The sequence below is a fragment of the Protomyctophum parallelum genome (genome assembly GCF_964188405.1).
Source record: "Protomyctophum parallelum genome assembly, chromosome: 15".
NCBI lineage: Eukaryota > Metazoa > Chordata > Actinopteri > Myctophiformes > Myctophidae > Protomyctophum > Protomyctophum parallelum.
The window spans coordinates 35,677,775-35,697,923 of record NC_139710.1 but is presented as its reverse complement, the minus strand read 5'-3'; the positions used below and the strand labels follow the sequence as shown (position 1 = coordinate 35,697,923).

At 44.0% G+C, this 20,149-nt stretch overlaps 1 protein-coding gene across 1 annotated transcript in view; it reads left to right on the top strand.

The window, feature by feature from the left end:
• The first annotated feature begins 4,929 nt into the window (after nt 1-4,929).
• jak2b (Janus kinase 2b) overlaps nt 4,930-20,149 on the top strand; it is a 42,695-nt gene continuing 27,475 nt past the window's right edge. Inside the window, exons 1-7 of the mRNA XM_083784457.1 lie at nt 4,930-5,184; nt 7,780-8,025; nt 10,572-10,695; nt 11,325-11,442; nt 14,363-14,508; nt 16,380-16,671; nt 19,705-19,827. Coding sequence (XP_083640583.1) covers nt 7,794-8,025; nt 10,572-10,695; nt 11,325-11,442; nt 14,363-14,508; nt 16,380-16,671; nt 19,705-19,827 — 1,035 coding nt within the window. The 5' untranslated portion in view covers nt 4,930-5,184; nt 7,780-7,793. The remainder of the gene's footprint in view (nt 5,185-7,779; nt 8,026-10,571; nt 10,696-11,324; nt 11,443-14,362; nt 14,509-16,379; nt 16,672-19,704; nt 19,828-20,149) is intronic.

The window sequence follows — 20,149 nt, the reverse complement described above, 5'->3', positions numbered from 1 at the left end:
AGCTATACACACCTGTTCAGACTCATCATCCCTGTACTTCTTCCTTCTACTCGCCTGTCACCACTCTCATCAGCTGCTGCCTGGACCGGTGCTTCTCCACACGGTCCTGTCAAGGACACCCAAATTGATACAGGTATTATTTTTGACCACGGACGCCCATTTGTGCATGCAAGCCCGCCCCCCATAACAGAAGATTTGTGTTGTAAGACATTTTCTACAAATTACAATATTCCATTCTTATCGAAATCTTTTGAAACAATAGATCTAAGCTCACTATGTGCCGCATGGTGACATCACATTATGAGCTTGTAGATCAGCCTATACTACCTCATTTTGATGGGGGCCCCCTGGAACCCTGGGGTATCCAAACCCCACTTTGAGAGACTGGACTCATTCCACTCGCTCATTGCCATTTTTAAAATGTGAATGTTTCTGTTTGTAATCTGTCTCGGCTCCATAGAGGGATGACTTGCCAGTTGCCCCTCCGTTGTGATCGAGGACACTCCTCTTGATCGTGTCACATCCGCTTTATTACCAACTACTGTACACCAAATTACTTTGCCAAAAATGCTGTGGCTTATGTACAAATTAATCAAATGTCATCAAATGTAACACTACTGGCAAGACGCCTAATACTTATGAGATGGAAATCGCCCATCCTGCCCTCCCATACACAATGGCTGAGAGATATATTTTTTATAATTTGCAGCTTGAAAGGATTAGATACATAATGAGGGGCTAGCTGTCGCAAAATTCCACACAGTATGGGACCCTTTCCTTGCCTATGCAGAGGGAATCACTTTCCCCCCTCCTACCTTCTGGTACTATGGGCCCTAAAACTATAAACTACATTATTTGTACGTCAAGTGGTGAAATTACGTTGTGACCAAAATGGCATGGTGTGTGTGTGTGTGTGTGTGTGTGTGTGTGTGTGTGTGTGTGTGTGTGTGTGTGTGTGTGTGTGTGTGCGCGCGTGCGTGTGTGTGAGTCTGTTTTGTTTGTTGCCTGGCGTTCCCTCTTTTTCATCAACTGTCTGCTTATTGTGACATGTCCAGAATAGGAAGCTGGGGTTCAAGTTATTATACTTGAAAACAAGTATAATAGCAATCCTCACAGTTCAGTATTTTGTCACGAGTGCGTAAACTTGAACCTGTGCTCCTTTACTCACCAGCAGGTCTATTAAGGCCTGACCTCGTTTCTCTCTCAGTGGTCGGTTATCTCTTATGTACTCCATCTTCTTATCAGCTCCTGACAGCATGATGGTAGAACAGAGGAAAACCACCCGGCTGCATGCTGTGTTTTACTGGGTCGCAGGTCAGGTCAGTGCTGATCTCAAATTGTGGTGCGGCTTTCGCTCCTATAAGTGAAAGGATGCGAAAATCAGTATGACAACATCTTTATCACAACATGTGAGTTTGGGACAAGATCTGTAGAAGTAGCTCAAAGTGTGTTTTGAAGAAAAGTTGTATGCTGAATGAATTATAGGACCTTATGGTTCAAGAGTTATAGACGCATTTCCAGACAGCATCATACACTGACGAGAACCAGTATGCGCACGCTAGCTGAGCTATAGGCCGGGGCCAAAATAAACCGACCGTTCATTAGATGCAATGTAAAGGAATTGGTGGTCACAGCACTCATGCATCCCATCAAACTTTCAGTTGTGTTGCTGTTTTCTTCCAGTGTGCAGGAAGAAGGTTTAGGATGGATGTTTACTGTGATCTCTCGATCTTGAAATATATAGTTTGGTTTTACGTTGTGTCACTTTGTGTGTAAACAATTATAGCGATTCTCAAAGCATTAACCCATTTTGGGGCGGGAACCCCTTTTGGTGTTAGCATCATGTCATGCTTTAGCTATTGAAAAATAGAAGATCTACAAGCTCATAGCTCGCCACCGAGTGGCGCGCTACGAGCTTGTAGATCTGCTATTTTTGAAAAATCGAACCGACATAGAAACATAGCTTTTTCAGAAAACTATCAGGACGTAGAAGACATTTTTAGAATCTGATCTTAGGACAGAATCCCCAAACTCTCTCCCTATACGGCCACGGCACCCACCAGACCCTGATGCAGCTGTATCCCCTCAAACCTTATTCATACTCCTCCGTGCGAAGTGTAGAGAACGGCTGAGAACAGCAGATCTACAAGCTCACAACGGTCACATCCGTGACACGATGTGAGCCAGTATGCCAGCTGTTCTCCGTGCGAAAGTTTGAAACCAACGCTCCCCAATCGGGATCTGTTGGGAATTGATTGCGGGGTGGCTGCGTTCAGATATTCGCACCGGAAGGAATGGGCTCCGCTGAAATTAGTGACCGAGTGTATGTTTGTGGCACGAACCATTGACCACTGCAGCTGATCGGGTCACATTCGACACACACACACACACACACACACACACACACACACACACACACACACACACACACACACACACACACACACACACACACACACACGTGGCTCATCTACAAACATCCAGTTAAAACAATACAGTGAAAACAATACACCTTCCTGTATTGAGTTACAAGAGTATTATAGCAGTGGTTCTCAAAGTGGGGTTTAGGGACCCCCATGGGTCCTTGGGGGGGTTCCCCAGTAAAATGAGGAACAGTTTAATTTCCGCAGCTAGACGTTAGTCAAGAGAGAATGGAGCACTCCAGACACCGCAGTGACGCACTCACACTGGACAGCAACCACAACTTCTGAGTAGGGTCAGTCAGTGTGGGCACTGATGGGGTAAAGTAGACCCTTTAAGCAGTTACTATTACTCATAAGAGTGTGCACCCGAGCTGTGCTTAGCAAGGTCACAGAGTGACAGAAAGATTCCTATATAGTGTCTGAAAAAGTAGAGACACGTCAGAATTCTCCAGGACAGACAACCTCTCTGGCCTGCGCTTCAAGGGGCGCCCCGATCAACTGACTGATATGATCGAATCTGATTCGTGATGTAACAGGTCATATTTGCTTTCATATATGTCTTTGCTGTTCATATAGATAGATCTTTATTTGTCATTGCAACGTGCACAACGAAATTTTTAAGTGCCAACCAATCAGTGCATCATATCACAAAACATACTGTACAAGCTAAAACAAAAACACACGTGACTTCTTGTTATTGCACAACCCCAGCAGCACTAATGCACAAACATGTAATTTCAGCTGTTATCGCACAACAAACCCTTATTGTACTTAAGATAGCAGAGAAACTAAAAAGTGTCGCAGCAACAGATCATTTTTTAGCAGCATTGAGTGAAACTACCGCTGTGGGATAGAAGCTGTTACTGAATCTGTTGGTCTTGGACTTGATCACTCTGTACCGTCTGCCTGATGGCAACAGTTCAAACAGTGAGTGAGCGGGGTGGGAAGTGTCTTTTATAATGTTCAGAGTTTTTTTATGACAGCGGTCTCTGTGTAGTTCTTCCAGTGTGGGGAGAGGGCAGCCAACGATCTTCTGTGCCGTATTTATGACCCCCTGGAGCTTTTTCCTCTGCGCCACTGTACAGCTGGTGTACCACACACATATGCAGTACGTTAGTATGCTCTCTATGGAGCACTGATAGAAGGACACCAGCAGTCTCTGTGTGATGTTGTTCCCCCTGAGCACCCTCAGGAAGTAGAGTCTCTGCTGGGCCTTCTTCAGCAGCTCAGAGGTGTTCGTGCTCCAGGTCAAGCCCTCCTCCATGTGGACTCCCAGAAAACGGCAGGAGGACACCCTCTCCACACACATATGCATATCACATGACCATTCAATTTGGGATAAGTATCCTGGGCAATCATTAAAATATGCCAGATCTTGTGATTCCAGGATTTATGTGTAAAGCCTGTTTTATTGGACTATCAGATAACTCTCTCACGGGATTAACGCATCAGCACTCAACACACCCCGTAGTGCAGCGCACTAGAGTTTTGAACGACAATAAACGAACGACAAGAGGGCACACCAGTACACTATCCGAATGCACCCTACATATGAAAGTGGCACGTGCAGACTAGGGTTGCCACCTTTGAGATGTTGAAATAAGGGACACTCTTTACGCCTGCCGCGGCCTTGAGGCGCAGGCGTGTGCGGCAAGGCCGGCAATAAGTTGAAGCAATAAATTGAAGCAATAAGTTGAAGCAATAAGTTGAAGTTTCCCTTCAACTTATTGTTTATGGTAGGCCTATGCTGTTTTCCAAATGAGCATAACAACATAAAGAGTTCTGATTGTGAATCCGAGTGGTTCTTTAAATGGGCACAATGTTTAATTATATTGATTTATATTTATATTAGACTTAAAAAACTCAACATTATTAAACAATAAACTATAACAGTCTAGATGTGGGCTATTGGGCAGGTATTAGAAATACTACTGTGACATGACATCTTGTAAAAACACGGATAAATGAAATAAGATGATAAATAATATAAGGTCCCATACCGAATCGATCTCAGCCTCAGGAGATGTTTGGGTCATGAAGAACTGAAAATGAACTGAACATGAAGAATACGAAAAGATGAAATTACCTATAGACCTATGCGCCACTATATATATATATATATATATATATACATATACATATACACATACAGTTCCAGACTGTGGGAGAGGCTGTCCTGTTTATTGTTGCTGCAGCACAAGGCTTTGCTTTAGCACTTTTTTAGCATGGTGTCAGTCAGTCTGTCAGTCAGGCATGATTTCAATACAGAGATACAGACTGTATCCCTCCCTCACCCTTACTGTATCATACAGTATCATACAGTAAGGGTGAGTAAGTTCAGTTCGATGATTGCAGCCAAAGCCAATTAAGTCAGACAGCTTCTAGAAATAGCTTTTCGTGTGTGTGTGTGTGTGTGTGTGTGTGTGTGTGTGCGTGCGCGCGCGCTGTCTGTAGAGAGTGCAGAGGGGGCAGGTCTCTGCTCTCTGCTGCCTCTGTGCCATAACAGGGAGGTGATGTAGCATGTTAGCTACAGTGTTATAGCATGGAAACAAGGATGATGATGCACCGATCGGGAGCTCAACTCAACAACCGCCAAGAAGAATACGAATAGTGTGATCTGCGTGTGTGATCTCTCTGCGGAGAGTTCGTGGAGGACGCACGGTTTATAACCTGACTGACTGTCAGTCTCTCATCAACAACACACTGGCAGGCTGCAGCTCTCTGGCTACTAGCTAGTAGCAGGGGCAGCTAATCGAGCAAAGTAAGTTATGGTCTTGCATCAACGAACGCATTTTGTTTGTCACGCTCCAGTTAAATCTGACAGGTGTCAAGCAAAGTGGAAAATCTGTGTTTTATTTTGCATAGTCAGTCTACTGTGTGTGTGTGTGTGTGTGTGTGTGTGTGTGTGTGTGTGTGTGGGGGGGGGGGGGGGATAATATTTTTAGGCTATAAGCTAAAAAGGGGAAGCTGCAGCTGAGCTAGCCCAGAATAAAGACTCGGAAGGATTCGTTCATGATGTCACAGCCATGCGTCATGTGTCAGGAAGTGCTGTATATAAATTCATGGAGCAAAATAAAATGGAAATGCTTGTATGATGATATGTGCACCACATTAGCGTTGTGAAATGCTATATTGAAAATGCTTTCAATGCTTGAAAAATAACTGATCTATAAGCTCATACATCACTACAGAGGCATGTCGTTAGATTGGGCTATTTTTGAGCGACTCGTACTACGAAGTTGGGGCATTGTACGTGGTTAAGGCACATTTACAGTATGCTATAGTGGCGGTTTTGCTAAATGCAAATGACTTATTTTGAAGATGTACTTGTTACATATAACATACCAAGCTATACACACTTCCAGTTGTTTGACGTCACATTTTCATCCTTTGTGTTTGTTAGCCTATAGGCTATAGACAGTCAGACAGTTGTGACAAGGCCTGGAGAGGTTTGGTTCTATCTGAACAAGTTGCTGTTGTCAGCCTGGGAATAACGATACATGCAGTCTAAATGCAATTATGCAAATGCTGTATGCATGCAGCGTGCATGACACACATGGAGACTGACCTTTTAAAGACTGCTAATCTTAACAGTGTGCAAACTGTGTGTTAGTTTAAAAGTAAATATGCCTAAGCACAGCTGTCTAGCCCACTCAGTTCTTACCGTTTTGTCATTGTAGAAATAGCCCAGTACATTGAAGTCTGTGCAAAACCATCTAGACAATGTCATCTCTTTTTTGTGTCAGGTGAAAGCTCATGAAATGTAGAAGACCTAGTCATACTGAGGACCTAGTCCTGATTGGCTGCCACACACACAGCTGTCATGTATTGGTTAATCGGGTCACATGACCTGGTAACGGGAAGCAGGTAACAGAAATCTTTAGAGACACCCAATGTTATCAGTGGCGGCTGGTAACTTTTTTTCCAGGGTGATAGGTTAAGGTCTTGCTAGACCTTTTTGCACTGTTATTATGGAGGTGAATGTTTAAGGTATCTAATCTATTTGTGCTGGTTGGTGCACAGGCATACGATACACATTTAACATTTACATTTTAATCTAGATATTGGAAGTGTTGCATCTACTTTGATTTGAGGGACATTTTGCTACAGTGCATGCTGAAGTTTTGCCAGCGGTAAATCCAGCCAGCGCTAGCTAGCTAGATTTATAAAACAAGGTCTCAAGCCTGGTTTAGCCTGGGCTGGGATCATAAAGGATAGAGGTATACCTTAACTGCTATTCTGCTATGAATGGCTATGAATGCTTTTCATTTCAGTGGAAGTTGCTCAGTGGCGTTTCTGAAGCACATGAACGCTCTACTTCCGCATTTTCCAAATTTTCCGTTGGCAAATGCGGAAGTGAAAACGAGCGCTCAATGTTAAACCCCAGATCCACAGGGTTTCCTCGTGCTAAATGCAGGGGCCCGCCTAGAGTCCAGCTCTGACCACTACATCTCGCAGCTTCAACTTTGGCCTGGGGGGGTGGGGGGTGGTTGGGGGGGCTTGGCTGGGATGCATAGTTTGCATACCATTTTTTGGGTTTCTCATCCGGTCGGTAGCGCACCCTGCATTACGTCATGTTGTAGTCACCGGTTTGTAGTCATCAGGCCGGAACCAAAACCGGAACCAGATTTACCCAAAATAATTCCCAGTGGTCAAGGGTATCATAATTTTAGGGTGTACTAAAAAAGAAAAGCCTTGATGTGGCGTATTAATCCGATACGTTTCTGTACTTCTAATAGTTTGTTTGCGGTAGGGTGTCTGACTAATGACTGTCAGACTGTCGAAGCTTATGCTAGTACCAGACGGTGATCCCCTCGGTGTCCTACTCTGTGATAATAGATGATCTCAACGTTGGGATAGGACACCACTCTGTAATGCACTCCGTCCTGACCTACAGTAGACCTGCTTGGATTTGTCGGCATAAGCCAGCAACCTTGTGCTTAACCCATTTAGGCCCGACGTCGAATGTATTTTTTCTCAGTGGTTCTCAATATTTCATGTCAAGGACCCCCAAAAATATATGAAATTGGCCGCTGACCCCCATCTGAAAATATGTTGTTTCAGGGACCACCTCCCAGAAGCAAAGATTCGAGTTAAAAACGTTCGCTCTGAAAGAGTATATATATTCAAAGATTTGCACCACATGTTCATGATTTAAAAAAAATTGCAGACCTCGTAGCGTGTAGATCTGCTATTTTTCAATAGCTAAAGCATAACATAATGCTAACACCAAAAGGGGTTCCTGCCCAAAATGGGTAAATTCATGCTTTGTTCTGCAATGACACAACTTGTGAGCTTGTGAGCTTGATCATCGCCGTGCTTAATTTCTGCTCTTTTTTTTTTTAACTGCACAAAGGTGTGACGTCGCCGATGGCCTGTATCCCAGCCATGGACACAGAAAAAGCTCCCACGTGCCCGCCGGTGCACCAGAACGGAGCTGCCCACCACCAGGAGCCTTCGGGGCCCAAGCCGTCCGCGCCGTCCGTCCTGAGGGTCCATCTCTACCACAGCAGCCAGGGAGGGGCCGAGCGGAGCCCCCTCGGCTACACGCCCGGGGACTATGTGGCCGAGCAGCTGTGCATCGACGCAGCCAAACAGTGCAGTGAGTAGTGGATTTACAACCCCATTCATCTGTGCTGTTTGTGGGACACACACAGGTCCCCAAGATAAGGTTATCAAGAAGCCGCAGTTAGACCTGTCGGGGAACGTGTTGCCTTGTTTATTGCAAAGGCTAGCCCGCCTTCACACATTATTTCCCTCCTGTCTACCTTTATTTACCCTTGTTATTTATAAGCACAGAAATAGGTTAGCTCTGCTTGGGATGGTGGATTGTGCAAGAGCCACACTTCAATGGTCAATACAAGTATAATGATACTATTTACAGGGCTATAGCCTGCATGTTGTTGTAATGGCATGTTGGGTGTTTGATGATAAACAGAACAAGACTGACATTTGAGCAAAATCTTTATTGACCTTTTGCTCAACTAGATGTGTTCCCATATGGCATGAGAACCCCTGCTGTATGGCATACAGTAATGTTTATCGATAGTGTATATGTGTCACACACAACTAGGGGTGGGTCCCGAACCTCGGGACCAAGTATGTACCGAATCGAACGTTCCTGCATGTGTACCGGGTACCGAGTACCCATTACAACAATTCTATTTGGGTTCTCTCTCTCGGTTCCCACAGACACGCGGTCACACACTATTTATTTATTTTCTACCCTTTTAATAGAAGCGCAGGAAACAGAGCTGATCTACAAGCCCACACTTCGTTGCGGGCTTGTGGCTTGCAGAGGCGGAGCTATCTCTCTGCATGGAGTTGTCGAGGAGTGTAGAGACAGAGACCCGCTGTGCAGAGAAGCATTGAAGCAACATAATTATTAAAGTTTCTTAAACGTAATTTTGAAGTAAAAGTGAAGTAAAAGTTTATGCGGGAGGAACTGTTAAGAGAGTGCCCTGCTGCCTGAGTTGCCTCACTGCATGATCATGCATGCATGCGTGCGTGCGCGGCATAGGGTCCAGAGGCCCAGTCAGTTTAGAGCTTGCAGTCTAACTTCGAAGAGAGGTGAAAAAACAAGAAAAACAACAAATGATAGCCTACTCTGGCAGCCCTTGTTCTGCATGCAAATTTCTGTTAGCAAACCACAGCATGCAAGCCGCCTTTGTTTTCAATGATCCCTCCATTCGCACGTCGGCAAACCCGTTCTCACCTATCGGCCGGAGATGCACTGCCCCCCCCCCCCCATTAGCGATGCTAATGTGTGTGTGTGTGTGTGTGTGTGTGTGTGTGTGTGTGTGTGTGTGTGTGTGTGTGTGTGTGTGTGTGTGTGTGTGTGTGTGTGTGTGTGTGTGTGTGTGTGTGTGTGTGTGTGTGTGTGTGTGTGTGTGTGTGTGTGGAGAAGGCGTTGTTTCATTTATCCCTAGGTGGCTTAAAAAACCCAAAACAATCATCCTGTCTATAGTAGTGTCAACTGTCAAGTAATAGTATGTCAACAATGTGCTATATATATATTTATTTTTTCTCCTTTTCCCTCCGTGTGTTAAGCATGTGCAGCAGCTATATCTGGTTGGACCATATAATGTATAACCTAATTCTGATCAGTGTTTGGGTCTATTGTATTACGCCTCTTGTGCAGATCCAAATAAAATAATTCAAGTGTGTGTGTGTGTGTGTGTGTGTGTGTGTGTGTGTGTGTGTGTGTGTTGCTCTCAGGTCTCAGACATGCTTTTATTTGTCATTGTCAGTAGTACTAGTTAGTAGTAAGAGAAGTAGCCTACAACACTATTGCCCTGCAGGGTAAATACAGAATAGATATATTATATTTAAAATAATCACTATATTATCCACAAATGGCTTAAAGGAGAGGATTCACTATACATTTCTTAATTTGACATTGAGCTTTTTTTTTTAAATAAACATTTGACCTCTTATTCAACCCATTTTGGTCAGGAACCCCTTTTGGTGTTTTAAACATGTTATAATTTAGCTATTGAAAAATAGCAGATCTACAAGCTCATAGTGTGTCACAGAGTGGCGCACTACGAGCTTGTAGGTCTGCTATTTTAGAAAAATCGTAAAAGTGCGGCACAAATCTTTGAATATATATTCTTTCAGAGCGAATGTTTTTTTCCATGTTGTCTGTCTCAAGCGTGTCTCCGCTGTACTGCAGCCTCTTAACCACCTCCATGTTGTCTGTCTCTAGGCGTGTCTCCGCTGTACTGCAGCCTCTTAACCACCTCCATGTTGTCTGTCTCTAGGCGTGTCTCCGCTGTACTGCAGCCTCTTAACCACCTCCATGTTGTCTGTCTCTAGGCGTGTCTCCGCTGTACTGCAGCCTCTTAACCACCTCCATGTTGTCTGTCTCTAGGCGTGTCTCCGCTGTACTGCAGCCTCTTAACCACCTCCATGTTGTCTGTCTCTAGGCGTGTCTCCGCTGTACTGCAGCCTCTTAACCACCTCCATGTTGTCTGTCTCTAGGCGTGTCTCCGCTGTACTGCAGCCTCTTAACCACCTCCATGTTGTCTGTCTCTAGGCGTGTCTCCACTGTACTGCAGCCTCTTAACCACCTCCATGTTGTCTGTCTCTAGGCGTGTCTCCGCTGTACTGCAGCCTCTTAACCACCTCCATGTTGTCTGTCTCTAGGCGTGTCTCCACTGTACTGCAGCCTCTTCGGCCTGTTCCGGGAACGAGACGGCCTCTGGTTCTCACCCAACCACATCTTCCAGCTGGACGAGACGGCCTCGGAGGACGTGTTCTTTAGGATACGGTGAGCATACTCTGCATTCCACTCACTTTGTTTCTCCTGTGTTTTTTTTTTTACTTTTCCCCCCAATAGAGGGTTTGCGCGTGACATCATCTTACTTGGAAGTTATGCGGGAACGCCCACTGAGTGGCAAAAAACTACTTTCTGGCATTGACAGCCCATTCATCGAAACAGAAAAGTCTGATTGCATTAAACAATGTTAAACCCACCAACATTGCAGCTGTACAAAAAGCTTGAATTATCCTCTTTCTATCTACAAAGTTTTTGTTTCTTAAAAATCCACCATAGAAACGCTATGAGCTACTTTCTGTCAAGAAATGCCCTGCATTTGATTATTTTTCCAACTGTCAGAGTTCGGAAGTGCTTGTTTTCAATAACACCTCCTGCACCGCCTCCTGCATTATGTGACATTTAGAAAACAGGTGTACCACCTGTTTTCTAAATGGACGGACGGCAGGACGGTTGAGTGATTTCCAACGAGCGCTTCCAAACTCCAACACTCCATGCTGCTCAATGTTTTGCCACTCAGTCTAGATGAGGGGGGGGGGAGTATTATGTGCATACTCTCTACATATTTGTGTTGTTTTGAATCCCTTAGTGAATAATGATTGTCACTACACTCCACACGACAGGTATTACTTTCCTGGCTGGTACAGTGGTGGGACGTCCAGGGCCTACCGATATGGCGTCACCAAGGGCCAGGAGAGCCCCGTTCTGGACGACTTCGTCATGGCATACCTCTTCTCTCAGGTACACACTCCAAGCATACAGTCGATCTATAACAAACTAAAACGACAATGTTTAGCTTTGTTTTTTTGGACAACGATATCCACAATGCATCAGCTGAATGGCTTGATAGAGTCTGTTCACTGCGCGCAATTAAACATCTCTACCATTTTGTGTCTAGTGGTTCTCTAACTTTTTAATTTCAAGGACCCGCGTACTTCTTGAGAGTGTACAAAATGTGTACACTGTCAGAGTTACACACCCGTGCGGGGCAATTTGAAACCCACTCAAGGACACTTTGAGACCCTTTCCACCGGTTGGGAACCGGTTCAGTTCAGAACCAGTTTTTAGTTCATGAGCCAGACCTCCAAAATCGGAACATTAATTATGAATTGAGTGGGCAAAACCATACCTATATTAAATTGATTATAGTTTTTTAGGATCAATATTTTATAAGTAAATTAATATATGATAACCCTTCCACAGTAGTAGCTTTTTAATTTTTTTGCACAAATTATTTGTGTAAGTAATCAACTGGGGAAGTTTCATGGTGATAACAATTTAATATAGGTATGGTTTGCACACTCAATTCATAATTAACGTTCCAATTTTAGAGCTCTGGCTTATGGACTAAGAACCAAAAAGAACTGAACTGGTTCCCAGCCGGTGGAAAAGGAGCCTTTGAGACCCACTGGTGTAGCGGAGTGTTTCCAGTGAGCCAACAATAAGCACAATAGTGGTAAACCTAACTCTGTTATTTGTAACAGAGCCGTCATTAGTATCAGCTGTAACACCTGTAACAACCTAACTCTGTTATTTGGAACAGAGCCTTCATTAGTATCAGCTATAACACCTGTGAAGGAAGTAGGGAGAAGGGGCCCAAGTTATTTCCAAAATGGCTTGTGTTCATAGAGCCCATTGCATGTTGCCTTGTGTGCCTATGTGATGTATTCCCATGCTTTTTGTTCTTGCCTAAATGTAAATCGCTCTGGATTAACCCATTTTGACCTGAGATCAGATTCAAAAAATGTCTTCCACATCCTGACGGTTAACTGAAAAAGCTATGTTTCTATGTCAGTCGTTCTTCGTATTTTTCAAGTCATTTTCTACAAGTAATCTTCTACAAGCTCGTAGCGCGCCACTCAGTGGCGCGCTATGAGCTTGTAGAAAATAACTTGTATGAGCTTGTAGGTCTGCTATTTTTCAATAGCTAAAGCATAACATAATGCTAACACCAAAAGGGGTTCCCGCCCAAAATGAGCACTGGCCAGGCACTCTGACAAGGGCCCTGTATTTACACTACAGTTCCAGTGAATTTCCACACTGACTTGAGAGAGCTGACATTATATTTGCCACTAGTGAAGAGGCTTTCCCCCCCCCCCCGCCTTCTCCTTGGCGTCAAGCTGGCACGAAGTAAGATCTGGGGCTGATCAGGCCTTATCTAGATGGTGAAATTAGGGCAATCTAGACAGCAGTGTTTAAAAACAAACTCGAACTTCCTGCTTTGTCGCATCCGCCATTTGACCTTTTCTCCACAATGAAGCCTTTTGACGGAACCAGCGCCATGTCAATGTTCCACTGTTCTGCCACATTAGTTGCATATGGTATTTATAATAAACGCCGCGGCCAGGCTCCCTAGGGAACTGGGGAGTGTGACCTGAGATGGGGTTGTATCTACTGGCACTGAAATGTCCTCTTCTGGACTAAATTTAGAAAAAAACTTGAATATCATCGTTTGCCTATAAGCAGACCACAGAGGTACATTTCATGTTATTATTTTCTGTAATTGGCATCGCTATAACATTTATTGAAGAGCTATATGCCCCCTTTCCACTGAAATAACTTTGGTTTTAGAGCTGGTTTTGTTCTTTATTTTTTATGATGGTTTATTAATATCACATCTGCGTCTTCCGACCTGAATTGCGGCACACCCACTTTCGTTCCCACTTCAGGGCAAGAAGAAGCCGTTCCCACTTCAGGGCAAGAAGAAGTCGTTCCCACTTCAGGGCAAGAAGAAGTCGTTCCCACTTCAGGGCAAGAAGAACCGACTTTTAGGGAACTGAACCAATTAATTTTGTTCAAAATTAGGGTGGAATAAACAACCTGAAGCGTTTGTGTGAGCCTCGTGTCAGCCTTAGTTGAATTCACATAACTTTAAGCCACAATGACTGGTGGTGATGAACTCTGGGTGAACTAACCGTGGAATTGGAACGACGTTCACCCCAGTCATTTGGGAACGGCTAAAAGCCTTTGGCAGCGCCACTAATGGTTTATTAAGGTGAATGTCTTCGCTACGAGCCTGACTGACACATAGCGCTCACCCCTGCTAGGTTCATAAGGGATTTGATTTTGTGTCAGGCTGCTGCAAAAGGCAGTGCCGTGGGCTAAATGATGTAACACAGCATTGGCCACAGGTTCGTCAGCATCTTCCTCTTCAAGGGTGTGACTCAATAGAGCGTCGCAGTCCCGCCCTCTACCAGGGCCCAGGAAATGATTATCCGTTCATTTTCCTCATAGACATTTCAAAAAGTATTTATTTAAAGACGTTTACGCCGCGGACAAAGCCAACTCTTGACGTGACAAATCATGACCACACACGGCAGGTTACAACACTTTTTTTGTTGTTTTTCTTCTTTGTAATAATTTGTTTGGTTGTCAAATATTGTGTTTGTTGTCATGAGTTGTCACGACTCGAGTTGGCTTTGTCCGCGGCGTAACCGTCTTTAAATAAATACCTTTTGAAATGTCTATGAGGAAAAATGCATTGGGAATCATTTCCTGGGCCTGGCGTCATCATGAAAGGGGGTGGGACTGCGACGCTCGATACCAGCATGAGCCCATTATACCACATTCATCCCAAAATGCTGACGGTATCTTTCAAAGCACCGTCTTCTGCCTGTCATAATATTGCCTCTCATGCGCCACATTCTATCTGTACATACAGTGGAGGAGTGATTTCGTCAGTGGCTCGGTGAAGATCCCCAACACCCACGAGGCCCAGGAGGAGTGCCTGGGGATGGCCGTGCTGGACATGATGAGGACCGCCAAGGACACCCAGTTGACCCCGCTGGACATCTACCACACTATGAGGTACACATGAAGACCATGGCAGCGGTCATCAGGTTAGCTACCACACAATGAGGTACACATGAAGACCATGGCAGCGGTCATGGGGTTATCTACAGTACCACACAATGAGGTACACATGAAGACCATGGCAGCGGTCATGGGGTTATCTACCACACTATGAGGTACACATGAAGACCATGGCAGCGGTCATGGGGTTATCTACCACACTATGAGGTACACATGAAGACCATGGGGTTATCTACCACACTATGAGGTACACATGAAGACCATGGCAGTGGTCATGGGGTTATCTACCACACTATGAGGTACACATGAAGACCATGGGGTTATCTACCACACTATGAGGTACACATGAAGACCATGGCAGCGGTCATCGGGTTTCTTGTAGGCACAATAAGCTTAGGCTTCAGTATACACCTTTTTTGCAAAAAAAACAAAGCATTAACCCTACAAGCTCATACCGAGTGGCGCGCTACGAGCTTGTAGGTCTGCTATTTTTGAAAAATCGTAAAAATGTGCCTCAAATTTGGATTTTTCTTTTTCAGAATGAACGTTTTCAACTCAAATCTTTGCTTCTGGAGGGTCCCTGGAACAACATATTTTCAGATTGGGGGTCTCAGAGTCCAATTACAGATCATTTTTGGGGTCCTTGACATGAAATATTGAGTGATATATATATACAGTAGGCCTAGAAACAGGTATTTCAGAAAACTGTCAGGATTTAGAAGACACTTTTTTTCAGGCCTAAATGGGTTAATCTGTTTTTAATGACCAAAATAAATAAAGTGAACTGAAGTGAACCCTCCTCCATCCATGTAATGCAGAGTCCCTAAAGTCCCTAGACACTTATAAAATCCCCCCGGCACTAGTGCCACAATTAGGCCAACATCTGCAGATATACTGTCCATAATCCAATAGGCAGATTACATGATGAATCCTGATTCCGGTGACCCCATATAGCTGCCCGGTTATTTCCTGTTTACTCCATCGAGCAACGCAGAGCTATTCCACGCAGTGGTGAAGAGCTTAATTCAATAAATTGAGTTAAAAACAGTATAATGAATTTATATTTATGAATAATAATAATACATTTATTTATATAGCACATTTTCATACATAAAATGCAACCCAAAGTGCTTCACATAAAAAATTACAAGCAGCGGAATGCCGAAGAAAAAGCAGGTCAATACAAGACACAATATATACAAATTGGCAAATACAAATAGCAATACAAAACTAAAAACAATATATATAGAAGACGAATAACGTATTGTCTAACCACAGTTATTGGAAGGTGGTTAGTTCAGTGCCCCAGCCGAAATCACCTGGGAAAGTAAATGAGTAATGTTATCTCACTGTGTGTGTGTGTGTGTGTGTGTGTGTGTGTGTGTGTGTGTGTGTGTGTGTGTGTGTGTGTGTGTGTGTGTGTGTGTGTGTGTGTGTGTGTGTGTGTGTGTGTGTGTGTGTGTGTGTGTGTGTGTGTGTGTGTGTGTGTGTGTGTGTGTGTGTGTGTGTGTGTGTGTGTGTGTTGTGGCTGTGCTTGAACGTGAAGAGTTGTGTTGCCGAAATAGAGCATGCATGCTCAGCAAACCATTACCCGCATAGAGACATTTCTTTTCAACATCTCGTTTATCTCTGCGTGCAACAAGGCAGTGATGGTTCAGCACTTTGCAACTTTGAGAAAAAAAGTGTTAATACATGTAGTAAGAGTTAACATCTCACATCTGCAGTTATAGGATTAAACGTGGCTTCCTGGCTCTGCTCTCTACATTGGCGAGAAGGATCTCAATCGGCGGTTACATTTAGTTCGTTCTCACTCACTCTCTCTCTCTCTCTCTCTCTTCGCTCTCTCTCTCTCTTTTCAACCCCAGCTACAAGTCCTTCTTGCCCAGAGGCATGAGAGCTCAGATCCAGGGCTGCAACTTCTTGACGCGCAAGCGGATCCGCTTCCGGTTCAAGCGCTTCATCCAGCAGTTCAGCGCGTGCCGGGCCACGGCGCGCGACCTCAAGCTCAAGTACCTCATCAGCATCGAGTCGCTGGAGCCCGCCTTCTACGCCGAGACCTTCCAGGTCCGGGAGCCGGCCGGCGGCGCCGCCACCATCCTGGTGACGGCAAACGGCGGCATCCAGTGGCACCGGGACACCAACAAAGACTCCCAACAGGTCCGGTATACCGGCCAGGGCAAGTCCCGGGACTCAACTGTACCTCTTAACTCTTTGGCTGAGCTTTAGTATACTGGCGTTGATAATATCGGGGGGCGACAGCTTATCGAACTAAATCGATTAACGCATATTATCTCTGCTGTCGGGAAGAAACCACCTAAGGCCAAGTCCAAATGATTTTTCGGGAAATGAAAAAACACAAAGCAATACTGCCTCATCAAAGTTAGTTAAATGGTAGCCTCCCGACAGTGACGATGTACAATTATACGTTATGTTCTCCATGATTATTCTATCGATAACCTTTTCGGTTAAGTGAATAACATTGAATTACATTTTCTTTTTTAATAAATGAACGAATTGATGCTAATATTTTAAAATTTACTTTTTATATGACTACATTAATTAGTCAGAGTTACAACAAAGATGACACCCACAAATATAAAATATAGCCAATCTACAGGTGAGCTAGCTGCTGCATGCATATATATATATATATATATGTTTCCCCCAACAGTCTGTTTATTGACAAACAGACAGAAACAAAAATTATAACGTATACAAAATAAAAATGTACTACTGGTAGTACTAGTCGATCCGCCATCCGACATGCCACGGTTCATTCTACAAATGACTGGAAACTCGGTAAGTAATATCAGAGAGGTTCAGCTCATAGAAATATTTTTTTTTAAAAGGGTCCCACATCTTACTGAATTTATTCACCCAGCAAGCATCTGATTCTTTCCAATTTGACATAGTTAAGTATATCTTTTAGCCACAAAGTGTGTGATGGGCTGTGGGACATTTCCACCTAAAGCAACATCTAGCTAACAGGGTAACGAAGGACCCAAAGGCTGCCTCCAAAGAAGAGAGTGACATTCTGGGGGGAATTAGTCCAAATAGTGCCGTGATCGCATTAGGCTCAATTCCTTTTCCAACCACTTTAGACATTGATTCAAAGATTCCCACCCAATAGGACTGCAGAACAGGACAGGATCAGAACCCACATGGCTCGCTGGTATTCGGTGACATCTGTCACAGATCGGATCCATGACGTCATTATAGATTTTGGACAGTTTTCGCTCATACATCGACATGCCTAAAATATAGAAGCCAGGTTCATAAAATCGATTATATACATTCATTTGTATTTAATTTGTATAATTTAGCTCGATTAAGTTTTAAGTGTTGAACCCCTAGCACTGTCGTATTACTGTGGTAATGGCTTAAGTTGCTGGCAGCTTTGAGAACATGTGTCTGGTGACCACAGATAGCTTATTGTTTGCTAGATGGAGAGCTGGGAGTAATCTGCCTAAAGTTTGTTCCCACTCCAGGGTTAGGCGAGGCAGGGATAAAAACACCGGAGAGAACACACGTGTTATGGACACAAAAATATATATGCGCATCCTGCTTATGTGTGTTCCTTTCAAAACGGGAGAAGTGTTCTAGGCGAGCTTTCACCGAAGATGCCAAGTTAGTATTTCATCCACGAATCCAATAATAGCACAAACACAAATTAGGTTCCATAAATCTATAATGATTCATTCATGTTCCAATAATAATAATAATAATGATGATACAAAATCTTGTACGTCAAAAAAGGTAAAATAGACGTTCTACAAGCTCACAATGTGTCACAAAGTGCTGTTGCCTATTTTTCATTATTTTTTTGCTTATGTTTGCCCACTTTTAGCTGAAGCTCTACCTATTATGACATGCCTGGAACAGAACAGAGTTCATGTGGTTAAAGGCTGTTCGGTTTCGATCAATATTCTGCCCTCTCTTCTCTTCACAGTCTAAAGTATCAAGATAATGGAATCCAGTGTGATGCCACCGCACAAAGCACTTAAATTCTCAGCCATGTCAGCGACACGGCCTGGTGTGTCACGGAGCACAGTTTGTGCTCTGATATAATAACAAGCGACGGGGTGTCAACGTCTCTGTGACGCCGTCGTCCAATCGGGCGCATCGCTCTATAAACCCCCCCCCCCCCCCCCCCCGCGCTCTGCTAACCGCTATGCATGCGACAAGAGCATTTTAGCGATCCACGCCACTGTTGATCTGATTGGCTCTTAACCCATTTAGACCCCCCTCCCCCCCGAGGACATGTAATTGGAAGCTTCCAGGGTTCCCCCCCCCCCCCCCAGAAGCAAAGATTTGAGTTATATTCAAAGATTTGCGCCACATTGTCACGGTTTTTCAACAAATAGCAGACCTACAAGTACATACTCATATAGCACGGCACCGAGTGCCGCGCTATATGAGCTTGTAGATCTGCTATTTTGAATAGCTAAAGTATAACATAATGCTTAAAACACCAAAAGGGGTTCCTGCCCAAAATGGGTTAACCCCAGTCTCTAATACACTGTCACACATGCGGCTACACACCAGTGTAAGCCAAAACAACGGAGCACATTCTTCCACCTTAGACATGTCGGTCACAGTCAGTGTCGGCGTTCCGCAGGATTAAGTGACAAGCATAACGTTGAGTTTCAGCTTTAAAAAAAATAAACACAGCTCGACGTTGAAAGACGAATCGGTCCTTACTTGTGATTCCCCCGTAATGACCGACAAACATCAAACGCTGAGGAATTTAGAATAATTACTAGGGCTGCGACTCACGATTATTTGCATTTCCATCAATCAAATAATAGAGAGTAATTTTTTTTACCCATTTAGACCCGAGGTAGGCCGATTCTAAAAATGCTTTCTAAATCCTGACCTAAGCTTTTTGAAAAGCGTCAAATATCTTTTCAAAAATTACAAAAAATACATATGTTACTACAGTCCATATATAATGCGACAACGGTTTCCCGTCTTGAACGGAAAAAACTCCAAAAAGGTTTTCCGTCCTAAATGGGTTTAATGGGGGCTAATTTGACTCGTCTGATTACCTAATCGCTATTATACTTCATCACACAACAGCGTCACACAAACACAGAACATCTACAAGCTCTCAGCACGTCACGTTCATCATTTTAATATTATGATAGGATTGTGACGTAAAATGTGTCCAATGTCATGATGTGTGTCCAGGAGCTGCAGACCCTGTGTGACTTCCCAGATGTTACCGACATCAGCATCAAACAGGCCAACAAAGAGAGCACCTTGGAGAGCCGGGTCGTCACCATTAACAAGCAGGACGGCAAGAATCATCTGGTAAGACCTCCCCTTACACAGTATAGTAGAATCATCTGGTAAGACCTCTCCTTACACAGTATAGTAGAATCATCTGGTAAGACCTCTCCTTACACAGTATAGTAGAATCATCTGGTAAGACCTCTCCTTACACAGTATAGTAGAATCATCTGGTAAGACCTCTCCTTACACAGTATAGTAGAATCATCTGGTAAGACCTCTCCTTACACAGTATAGTAGAATCATCTGGTAAGACCTCTCCTTACACAGTATAGTAGAATCATCTGGTAAGACCTCTCCTTACACAGTATAGTAGAATCATCTGGTAAGAGACCTCTCCTTA